Source organism: Apis mellifera, linkage group LG11, assembly GCF_003254395.2.
Source record: "Apis mellifera strain DH4 linkage group LG11, Amel_HAv3.1, whole genome shotgun sequence".
NCBI classification, from domain to species: domain Eukaryota; kingdom Metazoa; phylum Arthropoda; class Insecta; order Hymenoptera; family Apidae; genus Apis; species Apis mellifera.
The window spans coordinates 10,218,302-10,239,997 of NC_037648.1; the positions used below are offsets into that span (position 1 = coordinate 10,218,302).

General features: G+C 47.1%; 1 protein-coding gene across 5 annotated transcripts in view; it reads right to left on the reverse strand.

Moving 5' to 3' along the window:
• The window catches only part of E75 (ecdysone-induced protein 75), a 161,432-nt gene that overhangs the window by 7,695 nt on the left and 132,041 nt on the right, over positions 1 to 21,696 (reverse strand). For 3 of the 5 annotated variants that reach the window (XM_006564320.3, XM_006564318.3, NM_001080110.1), the window contains 2 exon segments: positions 11,226 to 11,314; positions 3,119 to 3,263 (listed from right to left, as the gene is read on the reverse strand). In XM_006564320.3, the coding sequence (XP_006564383.2) occupies positions 3,119 to 3,263; positions 11,226 to 11,314 (234 nt within the window). 5 annotated transcript variants of the gene reach the window in all.

Consider the following 21,696-nt stretch of genomic DNA (forward strand, 5'->3'; position numbering starts at 1 on the left):
GATACGATTTCGATGGAAAAAAGAAAAAAAGAAAGAAAGAAAGAGAGAAAGAAAAAATCGAGAGGGGAAAGCGCACGACTTTCTCGCGCGGCGAGAAACGAAAGTGGCGGTTGCCTTGGCCTCGTGCTACGAATCCTTCCTCCGTTAGAAAGTCACGAGAGCGACACGGTGTGGAGGGTCGTGAAAGGGAAACGCGCGACGACGATATTTTATTTTTTTTTTCGGCGAACGCGCGAAAAAAAAGAAGAAAAATTGTCGAACTGGCACACTGTGGTGGAACACGTACGTGCATTATGATAGTTGACAACTCCGTTCAGGATTCCTTTCAGTATGGGTAACTCGTCTCCCATGACGGACGAGGAAAAACGATCGAGACTAACTCTCTCGATCCCTTAATCGTTTCTGCGGCGTGTAGATCCGGAGCGAACTTCACCGCGCACCAAGATTAATCTCCCATCGGCACGATCACTACGGGTCGACGTTCGCGGTGAATTCGTATGGCACAGCATACACGCGATTTTATATATATATATATATATATATGTATGTATGTATATATATATGTGTGTCTTATGAATTGACTTTTTCTAATACTCTAACGTTCCAGTTTTATTTTATTATTTGGAATGGATAATCCGCTCGATAATCCGCTGACCATCGGCTGACTATCGCCGCGAGTCACTCCGACGAGAATCGTGTTATACGGCGCGGCGTGGACGGCGCGCCGCCAGACACACGGCTGTCTGGTTCGCACACGAACGAGCAAAGAGTGGAAGAAAGGAGCGCGACACAGTGGAACGCGTGCAAACGCGAGACAGCATCACAGCCGACTGAGTGATGTTCCGCGGGTTGCGTTCAACAGCCCCTCCACTTATTCAGCCATCAACGACTCCCACCACCGGCCACGATTGTGGCCTTTGCCGAGCCTTTGGCCTTGAACTTGGTTTCAGCGACAGCCGCACGAGGCGTAGCGCCGACCCATATATACTATATAGCTGAGCGAATGTACGCGGAGACGTAGCGGCCAGCACAGCACACACTGAAAGGAGAGGGTGTACGTGACTGTCTCTTGTCTGCGTGTATATGCTTCGTGTGAGCGTGTGCGTATATACCTGTGCACACCGATCTCTGGCTACCCTTCTCTCTTCCTTTCCCCTTTCGTGCGTGAAACACGCGACAAAGAACGGGTTCTAATCGAGACGGAATGAGACAGAGAGGGGGAGAGGAAGAGAGGATTCCGTTGTGGCGAGATTTCTTTCTCGTGTGCGCAGATGCGAATTCCCTTTGCTGGGGGTAACCTACCCTCGACGACCTTGGACAACCCCTCGGCTCGCTGGCTATTTGCCCTGTAACCGTCGTTCGACTTATCCCGTTCACGGACGATCGATCTTTCTTTTCGGATGGTCGCATCCTTTCTTTTCTAACTGCTAGATCAACTTAACCGGAGGAATTTCTCCTCGTGAGTTTATCTTTTCTGTGTTTACATCGGCTCGAATCCGTTCCAAGACGAACGAATCGAACGGATCCTCGAGACGTTCGGAGTTGGCCGGTTCCGGCGACCAACCACGAGGTCATCGTGATCACGATTCATAAAGCGTGCCGTTCGAGTCACGTACGAGTTCCACCGCTAGACAGCTGCCGATCCGTGCGTGCACAGACATCGGCTCGAACATCATGACGGTATTCCGTCCCGAAGAGAGATCATTTCGAACGAACGTCTAACTGTATTCTTCCCCTACGAACGAATCGATCGTTGATATGTCATGTACCTCGTCAAAGAATCCTAATTAACCCCTTAATCGCGTCAATTAACGCGGGGAACTCTCGAGTTGAACCACTGGAGAAAATCGAGGAGCGCAATCGGTGGAGCAGGTTCCTCGCGCGTGTCCAGTCGCAAATTGCGAGGCGGTCGAATCCAGTCATGTCGGTTTGGCGGGACTGTCCGAGGCGAGCATGCGCCCGAGTGCTGAGGTAGCTGAGCCGCGATGAGGGGAAGGATGGAGGGGAAGTTGGTGCGTGGTGGGGGAGAAAAACGATCGCGAAGGGGACGAAGTTCGCGAGGTCTCCGCATGGAGCGTAGCGCCACGCGACGGCGCGTTGTCGGCGCGGGTCGCTGGTGGGGGAAAAGCTTGGACAAGGAGATCGGGCGATGCGTGGTAGGGGAAGGCGGGAGATGATCGAGATAGCGTACGCGAGAAGTGGGAGGCGTGGAAGGAGGTGGAAGGGTCACCGGGTACGTAGCGGCGAGTAGCGGTACTCTTTCTATAGACGTGGAGTCGCATGCAAGCCGAGCAATGCCCGACTATTGACCCCGCGCCACGATCCACGCTGCTATCAACGGAGGGACTTGCTTCTCAAACTCTCCTTGTCCGAATAAATACGCGTAACCGTTGATCAATTCTCCATCGTTGGAATGAAAAAAAAAAGAAAAGAAAAGATACTTCGACGTCGAAAGTAACTCGATGTTGATGTAAATACGAGACGAATATGATGCCAATTAAAACCAAAGAGTAGGTTCGAGAAGCTGGCCGAATATTTCGGTCGAGTTTGATCTCCAAAGGAGATAGGGACGTTTATAGATCGGACGGGAGTAGTAGTAGTAGTAGTTGCATCCGTGGCGGGCCACTGATGCTCCCGGGTCGTTGACCTCGGATAGGTCTGCGCGTCGTCGGTCGAATCTACTAGCGTCGATCTGCACGGCGGGAAAAAGAGGTCATCGGGCTTCTTATCGGGATCGTGGATGTTTCGAAAAGAAAGCAAACTCATCGCGAAAGGGACCACGAGGGGGATATATAATTGCGGCTGCTTTCTCAAACGGCGAACTGGCCACTTTCGCCCATTGCGACACTTGTGCTGTGTCGCGGGGAGCGGTGTTACGCAAACGGTCAACGACCCTCCACTCTAGATTTTAGAAACTACTTTTCGATACAAATGTGCGCGTTCACTATTCGTTCGTACATTCGAGCGAATTTGTTTCTCTCGGTGTCGCCGTCCGTTTGTATATCAACTATTCCCGTCGATCCGATATTTGTCAACATTGATCGTACGATTGAGAAAGAATTGTGCGTAGTTGAAACGCAGGGAAACACGTTTCGATAGAATAAGAAAATGGACTCACCATCACGACTCATCCCGACAGCGATGCACTTCTTGAGACGGCAATATTGGCAGCGGTTCCTGTTGATGCGCAGGATGCTGCACTGTTGATTCTTGGTGCAGGGCCGATACTGAATCTTCTGTTGAATGCTGCGCCGGAAGAATCCCTGCGAATCACCAACGAAACCCTCGTCAGTCTGACCGTCACTGTCCGATGAGGACCCCGACGAGCAATTGGTCCCCGTGCGGGGGGTGGCCAGGTCACATTCGCACAAGCACCCCATTAATTCAACCCGATCCCGGTCGTTGCGTTATCTCGCGGTTTTAACACGGTCCCTCCTGAAGACGATCGCGTGCCTTGCACGCGCACTGATCCTCTCTCCTACCCGCGTTTACGAATAGAATTACGCGCGTTACGATCACTGTTCGAGCGAATAAGTCGAGTAAGTCCTGTGGCTGTGTCACACAACGAAACGTCCACCGAGACGTAACGTTTGAAACAAACTCGCGGCGCTTCTCCAAACTCACCAAACTCACCAGCGAATCGAAAGCGTAACTGGCCGCAACTGTACGATACGTATCATGCGGCGACTCTGGACGCGAGTTTTCGGCGGGGGAAAAAGAAGCGACCGTTTGTATCGAGGCTTGGCTGTGGACTGGCTCTTTCTAGCACAGAGAGCATAGAGCCTCGGCACATTGCCTCTGGCTCGACGAGGTGGGGGACACTCTGACCCAATTCCCGGACGTTCACCCGCAGTTCACCGCGTGAAAGTGAGAGTCCCCCTTGCGCGCGCTCTGCCTCGCCTCGCCTCTCTCTCTCGCTCCCGCGCGCGCTGTACCCACTCCCTCTCGCTCCCTCTCGCTCCCTCTCGCCCGATCTATCCGTCTCCGTCCCGTTTTGTCTCCGTTCCCTGTCCCGTTCGCGCGTGCTGGCAAACCCTCGATATATATCGCGCTCCTTGTCGGCCGAACGCGACCATACAGGCTCGCGCGCGCTTCCAACGCTCTACTAACGGGTTCCTTCCCTTCTCCTCCTCCTCCTCCTCCGCCACCACCACCTCGACCGACGTTCCTGCAAGGAACCACCCTCTCGAAAAACCTCTCCCTCATCCGTATCGCGCATATCCTCGCGAATAAACGCGGGAACCCCTCCTTTTTTACACGCACATTCCTCGCGCTTTTTCGAGGCTTGCATAGCCCTACGTCACTTTCTTTTTAATAAGTGAATATAATCCTTTGACGATCAAATGGATCGAAATATTTCCATTCACGTTGTACGATAAGTAAGTAAACAAACGTCGGGGTGAAGAAATGGTGAAGAAAGGATGAGGAAAGAAAGGCACGCTCGGTTTTTTCATGCAGCAACCGCTAATTGAGAATGAGAAAAGGTAGGTCAGGGCGGAGGAAGTTCCCGGCCGCGTATCGGTCAACGACCTCTCGCGCGCGGTTACGTAACGAACGACGCGTGGAACGTCGTCGTCGTCGTCGTCGTCGTCGTCGTCGTCGTATCTCTAACAGGGCGCAGGCGCGCGCGCTTCGTGTGCATGCACGTATGCGTACGGAATTGGCGACACACTGTTGGTCGTCAAGTGACTCCTCTCTCGTGACGTCAGACACGCGACCTCGCCTACCTCAACTTCGTGCACGGACCGACAGAGAGACGAGAGAACGATGTACCGTTGCACCTCCGCGCCCGGCCTGTCAATCGGTGCACGCGTTCGATGCAAGTCAATGAACTGTCAGCGTTGCCAATGTTAAGCTTCCCCGTGCGATCGGCCACGCTTACTCGCCGCATCTCTGTCCCCGGCCAAGCTTTGAAATCCTCTCTCTGCCTTCGTAAACCCGGGCCAATGAACCCTGCTCGCGTTTGTTTTCGAAGAAACGCGCCTCTTTTACGGGGTCACGAATTTCCTTTGCTCTTCGAGAGATGATCGTATTATTAACAGATTATTCCTACTGTCACGAGCTTCCATTCCAGATGGATTAAATTCAAATACGACGTCGATATTCTTCTTAATCAAAAAATTGTTAATTGGTAATTTATTTACCCTCCGTTTTGATTATCATATATCGTTCGGATGGAAATGTTGTATTATTCTAGCTAGCTTTTTCGGGCGGTTGGAATTGGAGGGAGATTCACAGGGATTTAGAAGATTGGGAAGGTGTTATCGGGCGCGAGCTGGTATCACGGATGCCCGGACGAGGCCAGCAACCCCTGTTGAACCCCTTGGCTTGGCGGGAATCCGGCGGGAGGTGGGACTAGAGGGGTGGGATTGTGGGAGAATGCGGTGCATCGATCTCTCAAACTCTGTGCATTCCCCCTGACGGGTCAGGGGGCGACCACCTTTGCGTGCTCTGCTCCACAACTTACTCCGTGTGTACATGTGTATCGGCGCACGCGCCACCATTGTGTCACAGAGCCATGTATCTTCTTCTACCCCCGCGAAACACCTTCTCCAAATTATATCACGCGAGAAAAATTCGAGGAACAAAGTTAGAACGAGAGAAACTCTCAAAAACAGGATATTATTATTAAGAGAGAGAAAAAGAAAAAATCGAAAACGAGCCACCACCATAATCGTCGAAACTTTCGCTGGAGAAACTTTCCTATCTACTCGCCTTCTCCGTACTCACATCTCCATCTTCCACTCGAATCCCAAACCCGCCCCCATCCAGATGGATCCAGGATCCCGTCGAAATATCCGTCCTCCCCCTCTCCTCGATCCACCCCCCTCGAAAAGAATTCGCACGCGAGCGTCGAACCCGTCGAAAAGGCCTCGGCTAAGTGTCCCGCGTCACGTTCACCGGTTGTGTTCGCTTTTATTTTCCGCGAAAGGAGCGTGTTCGCGCGGCTGGCCGCGGCGGCGGCGGCGGTGGCGGCGGTGTGCGTGCGTGCGTGTTCCATCCGATGTGTTGGAGCGGAGAGCAGGCCGCGGGAGCGCATACAGATGTAGGTAAGGAGAGTGTGGGATATACACACGACGTGGTCGCGGGGCCAACGACCGGAGCGCGCGACCGTGCCTCGCTCTGGTGGGGGATGGAACGTTCCTCGGGATGGTGGGGGAAGGTGAGTGTATCTGCTCCCACGGGCGAAACGGCGGACCGCGAAGGGGACACGAACAACGAAGACGGGAAACGAAGAACAGGGAAACGGAGAGAAGGAGTGAAAGAGGGAGGGGGAGGAAAAAATGGCGAGGAGCGAGAGAGAGAGAGGTGTCGTGAGAGTACGACGAGGGAAGGGAGAGAGAGAGAGAGAGAGGACAGGACACGAAACGGAGTAACGGTGACGTACATAATGCGCGCGCCCGTGCGGGCGCATGCGCTCTCGCTCGAAACACCGCGACACTCTCTGCTACGCTCGGGGGCATTAACCGCGAGCGCGCGCTCGCATCGACGCGCACCTACGACCCCAAGAATTCGCAGCTCGTTCACGTTCCCCGGACACCGATATGATGCCCGATCCTCGAGGTCAGAGACGATGATGATGACGACGAGGGAACGATAACGGGGGTGGATTAGTGATGAGAGGGTAGGTTTCGAAGGGAAGGGAATTGTTAATGAATTACTTTGGTTTCGATTATCTATCTTCCTCGAGTTTTGAAATAATGATATATAGGATATTGGACTATAAGGAGAATTTTGAAATGTGAATTTGAAGGGTTATTGGGGAAATTGATCGAGGGGGAGAAAAGAAATGGTGCCGTTGGCCGATCAGCTTTTATACTCTCGTTTGACCTCGAACAGTTCGCTGCTCTATTCCCCGGGCATCGATACCCGAAGGAAGTCGATCGCCGAGGTCGCCAGCTATTCGAACTATTTTTCCGTTTCCACGGCGCTTGAGATCTCTCTTCACGGTTCGTCGACGCCTTCGATAAATGGCGCGTTGATTTAAAAAAAATCCGCTCGATTTCGACAATAATAATCTCAATTTAATTAAATGCATCTACTTATCAAATTTATCACAAGAGGATCCATTTCATCTTTGGCCCTCCATTACCGAAAGGAAAATATTTAAAAACGCTCCAGAAGAATCAATTCATGAAAAAAAATCAAAAAGCAATGATCTAAAACCCTCTACATCGATCTACAGGCAAAAAAGAAAAAGAGGGAAAGAGAGTAAACAAATCCTCAACGCTCTTCTTCTCCCCTGATCATACCCCTCGATACCCTCGTAGGCCATATCGGGCTACGAAAAAAGAAAGAAAGAAAGAAAAAAAATCTCGCCTGACGTTAATAATTTGCTGCGGGGAGCTCAGCTCAGTAGCGTGGGGGTGTCGTGTTTCACGGGGGTGGCTTTATCGGGTGGCTGCAGGAGGGAGGGAGAATCGTGACGTTCGATTCCCCGCGCGCGCGGCGGGGCGTTATCTCGAGGCGCGTTGCCGCGCTCCGGAGATACCGAGAGCCGAGCGAGAACACCTACCACGATAATAAGCGGCTGACCCGATTCTAAAGTAGATGCACCGGGGTCAGTAACCCCAACACCGAGCACCGAAATACCCGCGCAATCAAATGAAAATGAGATCACGACTCGTTACGACATCAAAAATGACGGTTAATCGGGTAGGTGGTGAGGGGCAGTGGGGGGGGGATGGAGGTGGCCGTGGGTGGGGAGCGGAGGAGGGAGGGGAGAGCGACGTGGAGGGGTGGAGGAGGAGGAGGAGAATGGTGGGGAGGTGTACGCTGGCGCACGGAGGGGTGGAGGGGGAGAGCGTGTGACGTAACTGGCTCGGGGGTCGACGACCGGAGGGTTAATGCACCGGTCGCCTGGTTTCAACCCTCCGGAAAAAGAGTCGACGCGCACCTCCACCGTTGATTGCGAGGCGGCGGCGGCGGCGGGGAGGAGATTTAAAGAGGAACATCGACGCGAAAATAAAAACCGAGATATATATATATATACCTTCCCTCCCCTCCTTCAAAGTTTTCTCCAAGTTTTTTTCAAAGAGACTGTTCACCCTGCTCGATATCCGAGCGCACGTGGTTATTTGGAGAGGAAAGATTCGAGTGGATATTTTATATATATATATATATATGTTCGTTGGGGAAATCTGTGGAAGGATGACGAATTTGAAAACGAATTTATGGAGTTGAAAAAGTTGTTGGAGAAAGGGTTGTTGAAGGGTTGTTAAATATAAGGGGGAGATAGGAATCGGAGGGATAAATATAGAAATAATTATATCGAGGGGAGATCAGATTCGGATCAACTTTATGATACGCGTGAATCGAGTAGGTTACCCCCTATCGAGTGACGTGTTTTTCTTTTTTTTTTATCACGGTTTTTTATCGTGGCCCGCCGCCGATTGCGGCGCCGCGAATCTCTCTCGTGCCGTAAAACTGTGAGCCCAGGTCAGTGACGCGTGCACGAAAAGTGTCGTGGGGGGCAACGTCCTGGCCGAGATATCTGGGCCAGTGCGAGGCACACAACGACCGCCATCTTCAGCGTCACTTTTTCCATTCCGAAAACATGGGACTCACAGCGTGACCTAACCTATCGATCGCCTCCCATCGCATCCAAAATTATATTCCGTTTCGCGCCACCAAGCATTGTACACTCTTCATATATAATTGATTAAACTTCCTAAGATCCTCGCTTCCCGATCGACGATTAATTCGTCTCAACTTTGCGAAACAGATTTCGACTCGACGCAGTCAAAATACTCGTAAACCTGGAACGAATCGAGAAGCATAGAGAGGCCGAGGAAAAGTAGCTTGTGGCCGGTGGAATGGCGAAATAGTGTAACAGCAGCGCGACCGAGCGACCTAGTCTTAAAGATATCCAACACTCTTCCGCGTTCTCTTCCCTTTCCACCTCGGTTCCCTAGCTGCGTGTTCCAGTACCCATAAGACGGTCTCTACCGCTAGCGGCTAGGTCACTCGACGTCGACTCGTTTGCCGTAAAGTGGCTCTGTGTGTGTTACGCTACGGCCATAAGTTACTGACCCAGTCAACCCAGCCCGAGGCTCGCACCGCTCCTTCTCCGATCGCTCTGCTCATCAGGAATCTCCCTGGAGGAGTGGAGGGGCAAGAGGAGGCTAGACGGAAAAATCCTTGAATCGTGGAAAGGAATGTCGTTGCCCGGTTCCGATTCTCTCTCTCTCTCTCTTCCTTTCTTTTTCTTTCTCTCTCTTTCTCTCTCTCTGGTTTCGAGGGTGAGTTGAAGAAGAGGCGAAATTTTCGCGTCCAAAAATCCCCAACGTCATCAGCGGGGTTTAAACTCTCGGAGACACTTTCTCTTTCCCCCCGTGGTGGGCCGCCATCATCTCTTTGGCTTTTCGGCGATTCCTGCGGCGGGTTCCACTCTCTCTTTCCTTTCGCCCGGTGCCTAGGGTGTCTCGAATCGAGAGGATTAACCCGGGGGAAAGTCATCGTTATGCCATTGGAAAGGAAGAATCGAAACCCCTGTTGCGTCGGGTCAGTTGGAATAATGACCGACTTCTATCCGGATTTTGCGAGAGAGAGAAAGAGAGATGTCGAAAGTCGTCTTCTCCACGAAACTCGTGCGTACGAGAGATACAAATATTGTCGAGCAACGATATCGATGTAAAAATCACGGAGGAGGCGAAGAGAAGGAAGGATGAAAGCGATATCATCGGTTCGACGGACGAGGAAGATCTGCGAGCACCGGCACACCGGTTCACAACACCTGGCGGAGTACCCCCCACCACGGGTCCCCAGTCGGCGTGGTGGGAGTAGAGGCGGCCGTGGTGGGGGTAGCGTTCTACCACTTCCTAAAACGAATTCGCGGCCTGTGCTGCCCCCACCACGCGCCTCCTTCAAGTCGCACAATGACGAGCACGAGGACGTTGGCCTTCGCGGGGCGTAATTATCAGCCTCGGAGGGAAACGATTTACATTCGATTCGAGGTTTCGCGGGAAAAGAACACTTTTTTTTCTTCCACCTTCCTCGTTGCACCGAGACACGCTTTTCTTTCTCTTTTTTCCTTTTCTTTTTTTTTTTTTCTCTCTCCAGAAAGTGAGTCATTCTCCTTCGAAACATTCTTTCACACCAGATACATCTTTTTTTTTTTTTTTTTTTTTTTAGAATAGACGTATCCTTTTCCTCTTCCTTTCTCGGGTGAAAATGGCCCTCGAGGGAGGGACGAGTCGATTCGAATGGGAAGAATAGAGGGAAAAAGGGGGAGGAGAGGGGGAAGCCGGACAGGAAGTTGCACGGACGGATGTGCATTCTTCTCCGCGTTGCACATACCTGCCCTAAAACTCGGCCACACGAAAACCGCCGATACAAAACTTGCTACCTGTCCCGGCCATCCTTCTCACGCGAAGGTTAACGTTCTAAACTGAAATTTCGCCACATTTTTCCGCTCCTTTTGCGTAACCGCCCGCGAAGCTATTGTCCCTTCCTGCCCTTACCCGTGTTCCAGGAAAATCTGATCATCGAACACGACCGCCGTATCCTGTTCCCTTCCATTCTCTCTTTCTTTCTCAAATCGTAAAAATATTTTTAAAATATATTGAATCTGGATCAATTTAAACAAACTCGTAGATCAGTCTGTTATATCGAGGAAGAGGAATATCCGTGAATATCTCGAATCATAAAAGAATCGTAAAAGAATGAAAAGAAAAGAAAAAAAAATGATGACGAATGTTGTTTCAAGAATACGATTCTTGAGATTGTAAAGAAAGAGACCTTGGCAAGATTTTTCGTCCGTCCACGAGGAGGAGGAGGAGGGCAACGTCAAGGACCAAGCTCGAATGGTCTCGCGATTTCCGCGTGTACAAGGTCGAGCTGTGCTCGGTCGATAGCTTCTCCGTAGCCTTGGTCGCATCGTACATTCACATTCAAGCTCCGTTCACTTCCTGGCCACATCGCCTCACGATCGACATTTTCGATACTCTTTAATTCTTTTAAAATCTCTTTCCTCTTCAACAAGAAAGAATGAAACGAAACGAAATGAAAATTAAACTAAAGAAAGAGAAAAAGTATCGAAAATTTCGACGAGACCTCGCGTAAAAAAATATTCGCCAACACGATTTTCGATATATGTATATATATACGAAACTCGAAAATGAGATTGGTAAGAAGAGGATCGTAAGCGAAAATTTGTAAACGGATCGAAAAAGGACGTCAAAGACGGGGTGTCGCGTGTCGCGAGAGCTCGAATTTCCACTCACCTTGCATCCCTCGCAGGAGTGTACTCCATAGTGAAAACCGGACGCCTTGTCCCCGCAAACGCGACACAGCACCGTAGTACCGTCGAATTCTGCAAATAGAAAAAGAAAAAAATAGGGTTACACACTGTCCACACTATACATATGCGCGTGTTATCGATATGTCAATGCTCGCGTTGCTCTCCACGTGGTGATGGAGAGCGCGTGTCCGAGAGGAGAAAGGTGGGAGAGAAAGAAGAACACTTTCTCCTCTCTCGCGGCGGGTTACAGCATCGGCGTGTTACAACTTTCTGCTTTCACTCCACTGTCACGACGCGCGATCTTTTTTTTTTCTTTTTTCCTTTTCTGTACCATTTCAGATAAGAGACTAATGGACCACCCTGTATAATATTCTCGAGTATCTCGAACCTGATCGAGATTTCATAATTTTCCAATTCTGTTTCTTTGCGAAAGTAAAGTGTAAAGTTGGGCAATAGAAACGGATAATATAGAAAGATATTTTTCTTCTTCCTTTTGTGTACGTTCACTGACAATTCAATTTTTTTACGACTCGTACCTATGTTCAATTCAGGCTCAGGTTTGGCCGACGAGACGGTCGAGTCCATGGTAGGCATGTTGGGGCTAAGGTGGTGCGGCAACTGGGCCACGTGATAAGGGCTGGACATTCCCTGAGATACGCAAGACATGCGCGACACGCTGGACGCGCGGGAACCGTGGGAAGATATGCTCGAGATGGGGGATTCAGGTGCCGGTGACGTCGCCATCGTGGCCTGCGCGCTGCTGTCCGGTGTCAGGATCATGGTCCTATCCTATATTCCGATATAGACCGATCCAAACGATCCGACGTTACGTTTCTATTAAGTTGCTCGATTTATCATCCACTTGGCACGCCACTTCACTGAGCCGAGGGCCGGCATTAGTTCACTCTACTAACGTTCCTAACTCGTTATCACCACTGACCAATAACCACTAATTCACATCTTCTTCTTCAGTTGTCATCACCAGAAGAAAAAGGAAAACGACGAGAGAATTATCCAAAAAGATAAAATCCTTTCTTTATATATATATCCCTCCTTTTCCCTCTTCTCCCTCCTCCTCCTTCTCTCTCTCTCTCTCCTTATCTTCCAGTCTAGTTTATCGTATCGCGAGCACACGATCACGTGAGGGCTACGAATCACACCACTCGGTTCCGGCCGAGAACCTACCGAAACGAAGGGCAGGTGCGTTCTGTGGCGAGCGACGAACACCTCGGCCGTGTTATACACCACGATCTTATAGAAGCGTGGACGAGAGGAGAGCCGTAGAAGGAAGGAAGCTGTAGCGGAAGGTGTACAAGGGAAGAAGAACGTGAAGAACGGATGGAAGAACGGCGCGGAGAAGAGAGAGTGAAAGTAAGTGTTCGCTCGAGGGAGGTTCGCGTTGGTCTGACTGGAGTTCGGCGCTGGCGAGTGTTGGTTACCTGGGGGCCGTGCAGCCCTTACTCGGAGCGACGCCGGTTTCACGAGTGGAGGGGAGGGATTGATGTGGCTGCCTGCTTGCCAGCCTGCCTCGACCATCTACAATGTCTACGCCCTGGCTACCTAGTATGTAGTAGAGGACACACAGCGCACCGGTGCGCTCTTACAGAGCCCCCCTGAGAGAGTTCATCGTATTTTCAATGCTGGAGGTCACTGACAAGCGGCTGCGGGCCCGGGCGCACCGGCGTCACGGGCCCGGCCAATCGCGTCGCCGCTCGCTGGGCCGCGCGCCCTCCTCATTGGCCGCCGCCACTCCCCACCACCGGCCGCGGACCTCTACCGGCCGGCTCTCCTTCCTCCCGTCGGAGGAAGTTCATCGGCCGAAACCTTGACTGAATTACCCCGCAGCAGCGGCCAAGGCCATGCGCCCTCTCGCTCCAGCGACCGTACACCTCTGTCGTTTCGCCTTCTGCCTTTCGTCCCTCTCCCTCTAACCTTGCCTGCTTCCTCTCTTCTGCTTTCCTCGCTCCACCTTCTCTGTCCTCGTCCCACGATCGGCCCTCCGTCATATTCTTTCCGGACCGTTTCATCCCACCAGCATATCTGTCCTCTTCTCTTCTTCCATATACACGTATATGTATGCGCGTGTACGTGTGTATAGATGTTTACTTTATCTTTGATTTAGGGCCATCTAGGGATTTATATATGTCGAATCGTTTTAATTGATCGATGTATGTACACGGTTGTAATAAAATTTGAAAAGACCAAGGGTGAAAAGATGCCCAGGTAAAATTTTCTCTCTTTTAGAACGTAATAATAATGGGTTTCCCCTATTTTTGTACCGACCGTCTCGGGTACAATATAATGGGATACTGGTTCGAACTGCGGTACAAAGTGTTGTTGATATTCGAACAATGCCCCGTATAATGCGATACCGGTTTAATCTCCTTGGAGATTCTCGTTCATTAAGCCGTTTGCCGTCTTCTTTTTCTCAATACCGTAGTCGTCGAAAGGAAATTATTTTCTTTTTGTTTCGATAACATCGCCTTCATATATACATATATATATATATAAGTTCCACGCATTGCTCGCATCTTAATGGATAAAACGAATCGCAGAGCGAGGTTAGAATCTTCGTTCCCACATTTTAATATTCCATCCCCTTCCTCCGATTACTCCCTCTTCCGATCCACGGGGATTTCGATGATCGCAGAGATACAAAATTTTTGGGGGACAAAAATTATGCGCAGTCGAAGAACGAGCAGGGCACGTGCATGGGTCGATGAAAAAAACGTGATGACAAGTTCGATGAACCGCTTTTGCTTTCGAACGAAAATTGTCTCAACAAGATTTTTTTTCTTTTTTTCTTTCTGTTCCATCGCGTTGATTCGATTCTCGTGACTAGACACACCGACTTTTTGGAATTCTTTTTCACCGCCGAGCCTCGAGAGAGGATCGGTTTACCGCTGAACCGTGTTAATAAGCGCTCGATTTTCTGCCCCGAGGAACGACGTGGAAAAATTCGCCGACGCTCCATTATATATATCTGCAACTTTGCGATTTATCGCCACCGCGTTCGCTTTCAGGGCTGCATTGTGCAACCACCCACGCTCAGCTTAGCTTCGCCACCTGCTCGCCACCCACGCGAGCAGGTCGATTTGTCTTCGCTTCACTCTATTTATCACCGATCGATCGCCAATTGACGATGATTGGAATCGAAAAATTGAACGATCGGTTCGATAATTAGAAATTAATTTAAACAACCATGCACGAAAGATTTGTATCCTCTTTAGAGATAAAATTACAATCGAGTATCGATAATAAGAAAAAAGAAATTATAATTATTTCCTCTTCTCGTAACAACCTGTCCTTTGATTCGTATATTCACACGTGTAAATTACAAATTGACACGCGTGTATTTTGAAATATTCCTGCCTTGTTCCACATTGTCCGACATATATACATCTTTCATATCCATCCCCCCTCCTATCGAGTCGTTATGGATGGATAAATCGAGGTCGTTAAGTATTCATCTATCAAGGAGACGCCACGAAATACGACGTTTCAAACGTATTTAAAATAAAAATATTCGAGTCATGAGCGCGCATCCCTATCCCTTTCCCCGCGTAATCCATAATCCGTCCATCAAGGGGACCGGAAGTTGGCCCCATTGTTGCCATCACATGCGAGAAGAAGATCCAGAGCGCGGAAACTCGATATTTTTTTTTGGGTGGAAAAGATCCCCGAAAGGGGATGATGATCAACACAATAAGCTGGAAATCCAAACAGAGGCAGAAATGTTCTTCCACAACCCTTCCCTCTCCCTCCCCCCCCCCCTTGGTTCCATTTAAGCCAATATAGGCGGAGAGACGATCCTCGCATGAACGGCGTGTCTCCTCCACTTTGCTTTCGACCGTTTATCGCCGTCTTCGTAAAACGCATAAACGGAAGAAAACTTTCTCTCCTCAAGGTGTGTACGCCTCGACAGCCACTCGACAGGAGGACTTAACAGCCTCCGAGGTGTCACAAGAGACCCGAGAGAGTCAACGTCCCACCATAATCAACGCGATAATTTATTTTCATGATTTTACTGCGGCGCTATTACGAGCCCACGACGGTTTTGTCCACCGTGACGACCTTCCTCGGTTAAAATTGCCTTTCTTTTTTTTTTTTTTTCCTTCCCTTTCTTTTTTCCCTCTTTCCCCCTTCCCTTCTTCCCTTCTTGAACGCCACTCGTCCTTGCCCATTTACACCTTTGTCCTTCCCTCCTGTTGTGTCGCTCCTTATTATTAGGAGATAGATTTCGAATAAGGTTAAAGAATATATATATGTATATAGAGAATTATATTTGTATAAATGCATAAGTACGGATTTCAAGGCAATTTTTGGATCGTAGTTGTATTATTAATATTTATTGAACCCTTTGTTCAGGCCAGGGAGGACGGTCAGTCTAGAGCTTGACATTTGGATGGGAATTTCGAAGGGAGATTTATTGGCCGGCTATTATCGTTTCAACTTTTCCTTCTTTTTCCCCCCCTCTGCGAACAATTGTACGATTTCAATGAAATAAACAAAACAGTTAAACATGAAAGATCTTAAAACTGTGATAATAATAATTTTCCATATATTGCCCCGTTATTTTTGTAATAAAAATTCTTTTATTCTTTCTCTATTCAATTCTCTCATCCATTTAAAAATGGTTATTTAAGATTTTTATTTACACGGATATCTTAATTAAGAAAAAATTTTGGCAAAAATTTATGGATTGAAATCTCTCTAAAAGCTAAATTCTGTCAGAAGCAAAGTTGGACGGACCTCGAACACACACATATATGTATATGTACATATAATAGCCGGCGACGACGGAGGTCAGACGAAGCTGTTTCCTTGAAATCGGGTAGCGACCTGCAGCGATACGCATTTATATGCAACGAATACACCATGGCCCTCGCGTGGTATCTATTTTTAATCGGTTCGTATAAAGCGATCGCACGTGTCGGCATTATTGCCATCTTGTAAGAAGATAATAATAACAATAATCGACAAGATTTCCTCGTCTATTTCTCCCAAATTCTTTCGCTTAACAGAATCTCTTATCGAAATGGCGCGAAATTTAAAAGTTATTGTATTCAAAAAGAAAAAAAAAAATCCCGTTTCGAGGAACAACGAAGGAAGAAAGATCCCAGAGGCGTGGCTCAATAATGCGCGCCCATTTTATTATTTATTATAGACACGCGAGAATATTCTCAAATCATGGAGCAAATACTTCCTGCCTTTTGAAGCCGTGGAATCGGCTTCGTTATCCCGGTTGAACTAATTATACAAAAGTATAATTTCTTCCCTCCTCGAGTCAAGATTAATAATAATCTAATAATAATTGATCATCGCCTAAGATGGAGCAAAAATTCCCAAATTAATCCAACTAATATTTATAAGAAGGAGAAAATTTCCTCTCGGATATTTCACTTGATAAAAAGAAAAACGCGTTTGGAATCGAGACGGGAGCGGTCGTTTAACTCCAACTTTCCGCCTTCCGATCCAACAATAAGAGAGACATCGCGTCGAAAGCGGGTACGTGTCGCGTTCGCATAATCTATCCCGAGAAATTTATACGAACGATTATCCGGTTGGTCGATGACCTTCCAACCGCAAGGTGGAAAAAACATTTATGGATTCATCGTCATCGTCATCGTTCCCCTCGAGGGAACCCTACACTTTTAGAGGATATCGAGATGATAATCCACTGTGTCATCGGGCGACCATTGGCCGCCAATTATGTTAATCGCCGCTTGTTTGTCCCGAACGGACTCGGGAGAAGAATGCGGTCCATCGAGAGACGGAGCGAGGATTATTACATGTAATTAAATTTTTCTTCTACGAGCCTGCCTCGTATCGAACGAGGCGATATTTATCGCGAAGGTGTTATCGATCCAATCGAATACCGATTGTTTTTATCGATCATCACTTTGATCGATTATTTTTTCAAAATTTGTCACGCATCGATTGTTAATGATAAAATTCGACTTCGGTTTAACGTTTCGCTTCGATTAGAAAATAACGGTGATAAAACGGTGCGCGTTTGTTGCACAGTCATCGAGTTTATTTATAGACGATAGGATAGGACGAGATTCTGTTGTGGAATGATTCGACGATATTTAAATTTAATTCGTTGCTCCTCTTATTACACCAGCAACCCCGTAATTCGAGCGGGGAATCAGGAACGCTTTGTTATTAATTTTAATTACGTTTTAAACAAATACGCAAGAAAGTATAAAGAACAGGAACACGGTTCCGTTCTCCCTTCTTCGCCGCAATCAAGAATACTTCCGGCCTCATCGAGCGGAAATATTGGCTAACCAGAAAAAAAGACTCGCTTCGTATCGAAGCAACGAGATTGTTACATCTCTCTCTTATTATATCCTCTTTGATAAATCCATTTTCCCAAAAGCCATTCTTGCTTAAAAATATAAAAATCCACAACAAAATTTATTTAAAAATTCTAATCCAAAAAAAAAAAGGAAAAGAATCGCTCTGATTAACCCGATCGCGAATCTCTTCTCTCTCCACAACGCGTACACAAAGTTCATTTTCGAATCTGGAGGGGGGGTTGGTGAACGTTTTCTTAACGAGATCCAGCCTCGTAAACGGGAACGTTAATTGCCATAAACAATAAGCAGTAAACGTCAGCGAGGAATTTGCACCGGCACGCCGCGTTAGCCGTGGTGAGAAAAACCGAGACAATCGCGCACGGCTAACCTAAACTGTTTTTCCCCCAGGTGGTGGCGCTACAGTTGCGAGATAAAAATGTAAACGGGCATAATTGGAGGGAATTTCCACGATGGTGTGGGTTCGCCATTGTGCGTCTACCTTGCCGCGTGTCCTTGCCACTCAACGACCGGTCGCCGACCGGCCGTTTTGCCTTCGTAAGCAGCTTCCTAGATCATCGACACCTGGTAACTGGAGTAACTTTGTGCATCGATTACGAGGATCTCTCTCTCTCTCTTTCTCTTTCTCTCTTTTGCGCGCAAAAGAGTTCGGATTCGGTACGAATTTTTATTCGATCGAATTATTGTGAATATTTTTCTTCTCGTTTATAATTCCAGAGGAGATAATACTCTGATAAAAAAATGTGAAGAATCTCGGCAAGATTTTAATACAAACAAGAATATCTATCCGTGCAACATTCCTCGATACCCGTGTAATGGGATAGAAAATTAAATGGCTGTCATACTCATCGATACACCTGTCTTCTCGTTTATTAGATCCAATTACAAATCGATCCTTTCCATTAGCAACAATCTTCTGGAGAGGCGATCGATCTTGTGCGGCTTCGATCTTAAAGAGAGAAGAAAATGGAAAAAAAAAAGGAGAAAAGATTCGGTAAAAAAAGATCGATCGTAACCACGGCTAAGATTCCGTTGCATATTCAAGGATTATTATAGATTATTATGTCCATGGTAGTTGGAATACTGGCTGGTATTGGGCCGTTACAAAATCCATCTCTGTTTGATCGCTTCCTGATGTTTTCATGGCTATTAGATCATCAGATTGACGACCATGGTGGCGACTATCGTTTATCGATCGTGCAATTATCAAGGTGTACACCTTCGCGTCGTATTATTAAATAACGTAACATCATAGTGGTGCCAGATACGTAGTCTGAAAAGAAACAGAAGAAAAGGAAAGAAAACGTCGAACAGCCATTGTTTGGATAACTTTCTGTCGTTTTTATCGAAACACGATCGCTTTGAATATTATCGAGGGAAACAATTTCTTCTTCTTAAGCGTGTTCTTCTTAATATATAAAAATATTCGAATTTTAATATCCGACGAGATAATGTAAGAGTTTGATCGAAGAAATAAAACTAAGATAGTTTGATATATGTGATTACGTTTAATTCATGTCTTCCTGTTTACTTCACCTATTTCAAGATTCCACGCACGGCCTGTTATTCCACGAAATTGCGTTTATCTTCCAACTCAACACAACAAAGTTCCTATATTAGCCTATCGATCTCCATTATCAGAGCTAAGAACAAAATCCACCTATTCTGTCTCACCTATCCCTCCGAAATTGAAGAATTTCGGGGAACTTCTTCCATTAAAAGTTCCAAAAACAAATTTATACACACCCACCTTATTTGAACGAATAACGAACCAATTAAACTAAAATCTATCAATCCATTCCTTCTTATTCCACAAGAACCAACTCACACCACGCGATATCCCAAAACCAGAATCGAGAATTGAAAAATCGAGAGAGAGAAAGAAATTATCAAATTCGCTCGAAGAAAGAGAGAGAGAGAGATGTTGGCGTGCGAGAGGCCCCATTGTCCCGTCGTGGCCCGTTCTTTCGTGAGAAAAGAGAGAGATTACATGTCGCGATAATAAGGTGGCAATCTCGAAACGGCAGAAGGCGCGCAGAAAGGAGAACGGTGGCGAGCGGCGGCGTTGCTGTTTGCGGTGTCCGCGAGTCTTCGAGCCCGCGGTTAAGCGTTGCTCGCGCTTACCGGCCGGTTGCTGTTGCTGTTGCTGGTGGTGCAGGTTCAGTGACATCAACGCACGCATGTGCGTGACGCGGCGCGCGCACCGTTATGCCCATAGCCTGCCCTATAGCGCCCACTGCGGAAGTATAACCATATAACTTGGCGGCGCGCACCGCGTGTGCGCGCGACGATCGACCACCGATCCACTTGGGAATACACCGCTACGAGGCTGGCTTTGTAGACAGATAGAGGTTTGGATGAAGAAAGCTCTCCGTTCCGGGGAAACGGCCACCGATCGTTTTTTGATATTTCCGCTTCGGGTAATTCTCCATTTTTCGACCCGAGCTTTGAAGCTTTGTTCGATCGTATGATTCTTGAAACGATGACGATTATCTTGAATATCTCTGCTTTGAGTAATTTTCGATGCGAGCTTTGAACTTTGCTCAATTGTGTAATTCATAAAACGATGATGACTATTTTGAATAATTGTCCTTTGGATAATTTTCCATTTTTTAATGGGAACTTGGAACTTTGTTCAATTGTGTAATTTATGAAACGATGACGATCATTTTGGATAATTGTCTTTTGGATAATTTTCGATGAAGGCTTTGAACTTTATTTAATTATTTTGAATATCTCTGCTTTGAGCAATTTTCGATGTGAGCTTGGAACTTTGTTCAATTGTGCAATTCATAAAACGATGACGATTATTTTGAATATCTCTGCTTTGAGTAATTTTCGATGCAAGCTTTGAACTTTATTTAATGACAATTATTTTGAATATCTCTGTTTTGAGTAATTTTCGATGCAAGCTTGGAACTTCATTTAATCGTATAATTCATAAAACGATGACTATTTTGAATAATTGTCTTTTGGATAATTTTCTATTTTTTTATGCGAGCTTGGAATTTTGTTCAATTGTGTAATTTATGAAACGATGACGATTATTTTGAATAATTGTCTTTTGGATAATTTTCGATGCAGGCTTTGAACTTTATTTAATGACGATTATTTTGAATATCTCTGCTTTGAGTAATTTTCGATATGAGCTTGGAACTTTATTCAATTGTGCAATTCATAAAACGATGATGACTATTTTGAATAATTGTCCTTTAAATAATTTTCCATTTTTCGATGTGAGCTTGAAACTTTGTTCAATTATGCAATTCATAAAACAATGACAATTATTTTGAATATTTCTGCTTTGAGTAATTTTCGATGCGAGCTTTGAACTTTATTTAATGACAATTATTTTGAATATCTCTGCTTTGAATAATTTTCGATGCGAGCTTGGAACTTTGTTCAATTGTGTAATTCATAAAACGATGATGACTATTTTGAATAATTGTCCTTTGGATAATTTTCGATTTTTTTATGCGAGTTTGTTCAATTGTGTAATTCATAAAACGATGAATTATTTTGAATATCTTTGAATAATTTTCGAGCTTGGAACTTTGTTCAATTATACAATTCATTAAAATTATTTCCACGTATTATAAAAAGAATATCGTTCTTTAAAATCCGCCTCCACGACCCGTCGATCTTCTGCTTTCGCACCAGCCTTCGCCTTCTTCACGCTCAATCGAACATCGTTCGTCGAGACACCGATGAAAAAAAAAAAAAAAAAAAGGAAGAATTGAAAAAACGAAAGAAGGAATCGTTCTATCATTCTGTCCACCGCCTACGCACACCCACCGAGACGCACCTACCCCTTATGAAAGAAAGAAAACGGAATAAGAATAAAAAAATAAGACGAGGAGGAAGAGGAAAGGAGGAAGGGAGCGGGAGGGAGCGGCACGCGGAAGCGGAAAAAGAGCAGAAGAGAGCCAGGGGGCGAGAAGAAGCGACTTTGGAGGAAGACGGAAGGTGTTTCGGTGGGCGTGGAGGAGCAGCTGCGTTCAGATAGGACGTGCTCGAGGCGGCTGCGCGCTTATTAGGATGCACGGCGCGCTACGGTGGCGTAATTCTTTTCACGGGACGCGTGTCCCCGATCATATCTCGCCGCAGTGGGCCGGGATCTGTGTCAACGGC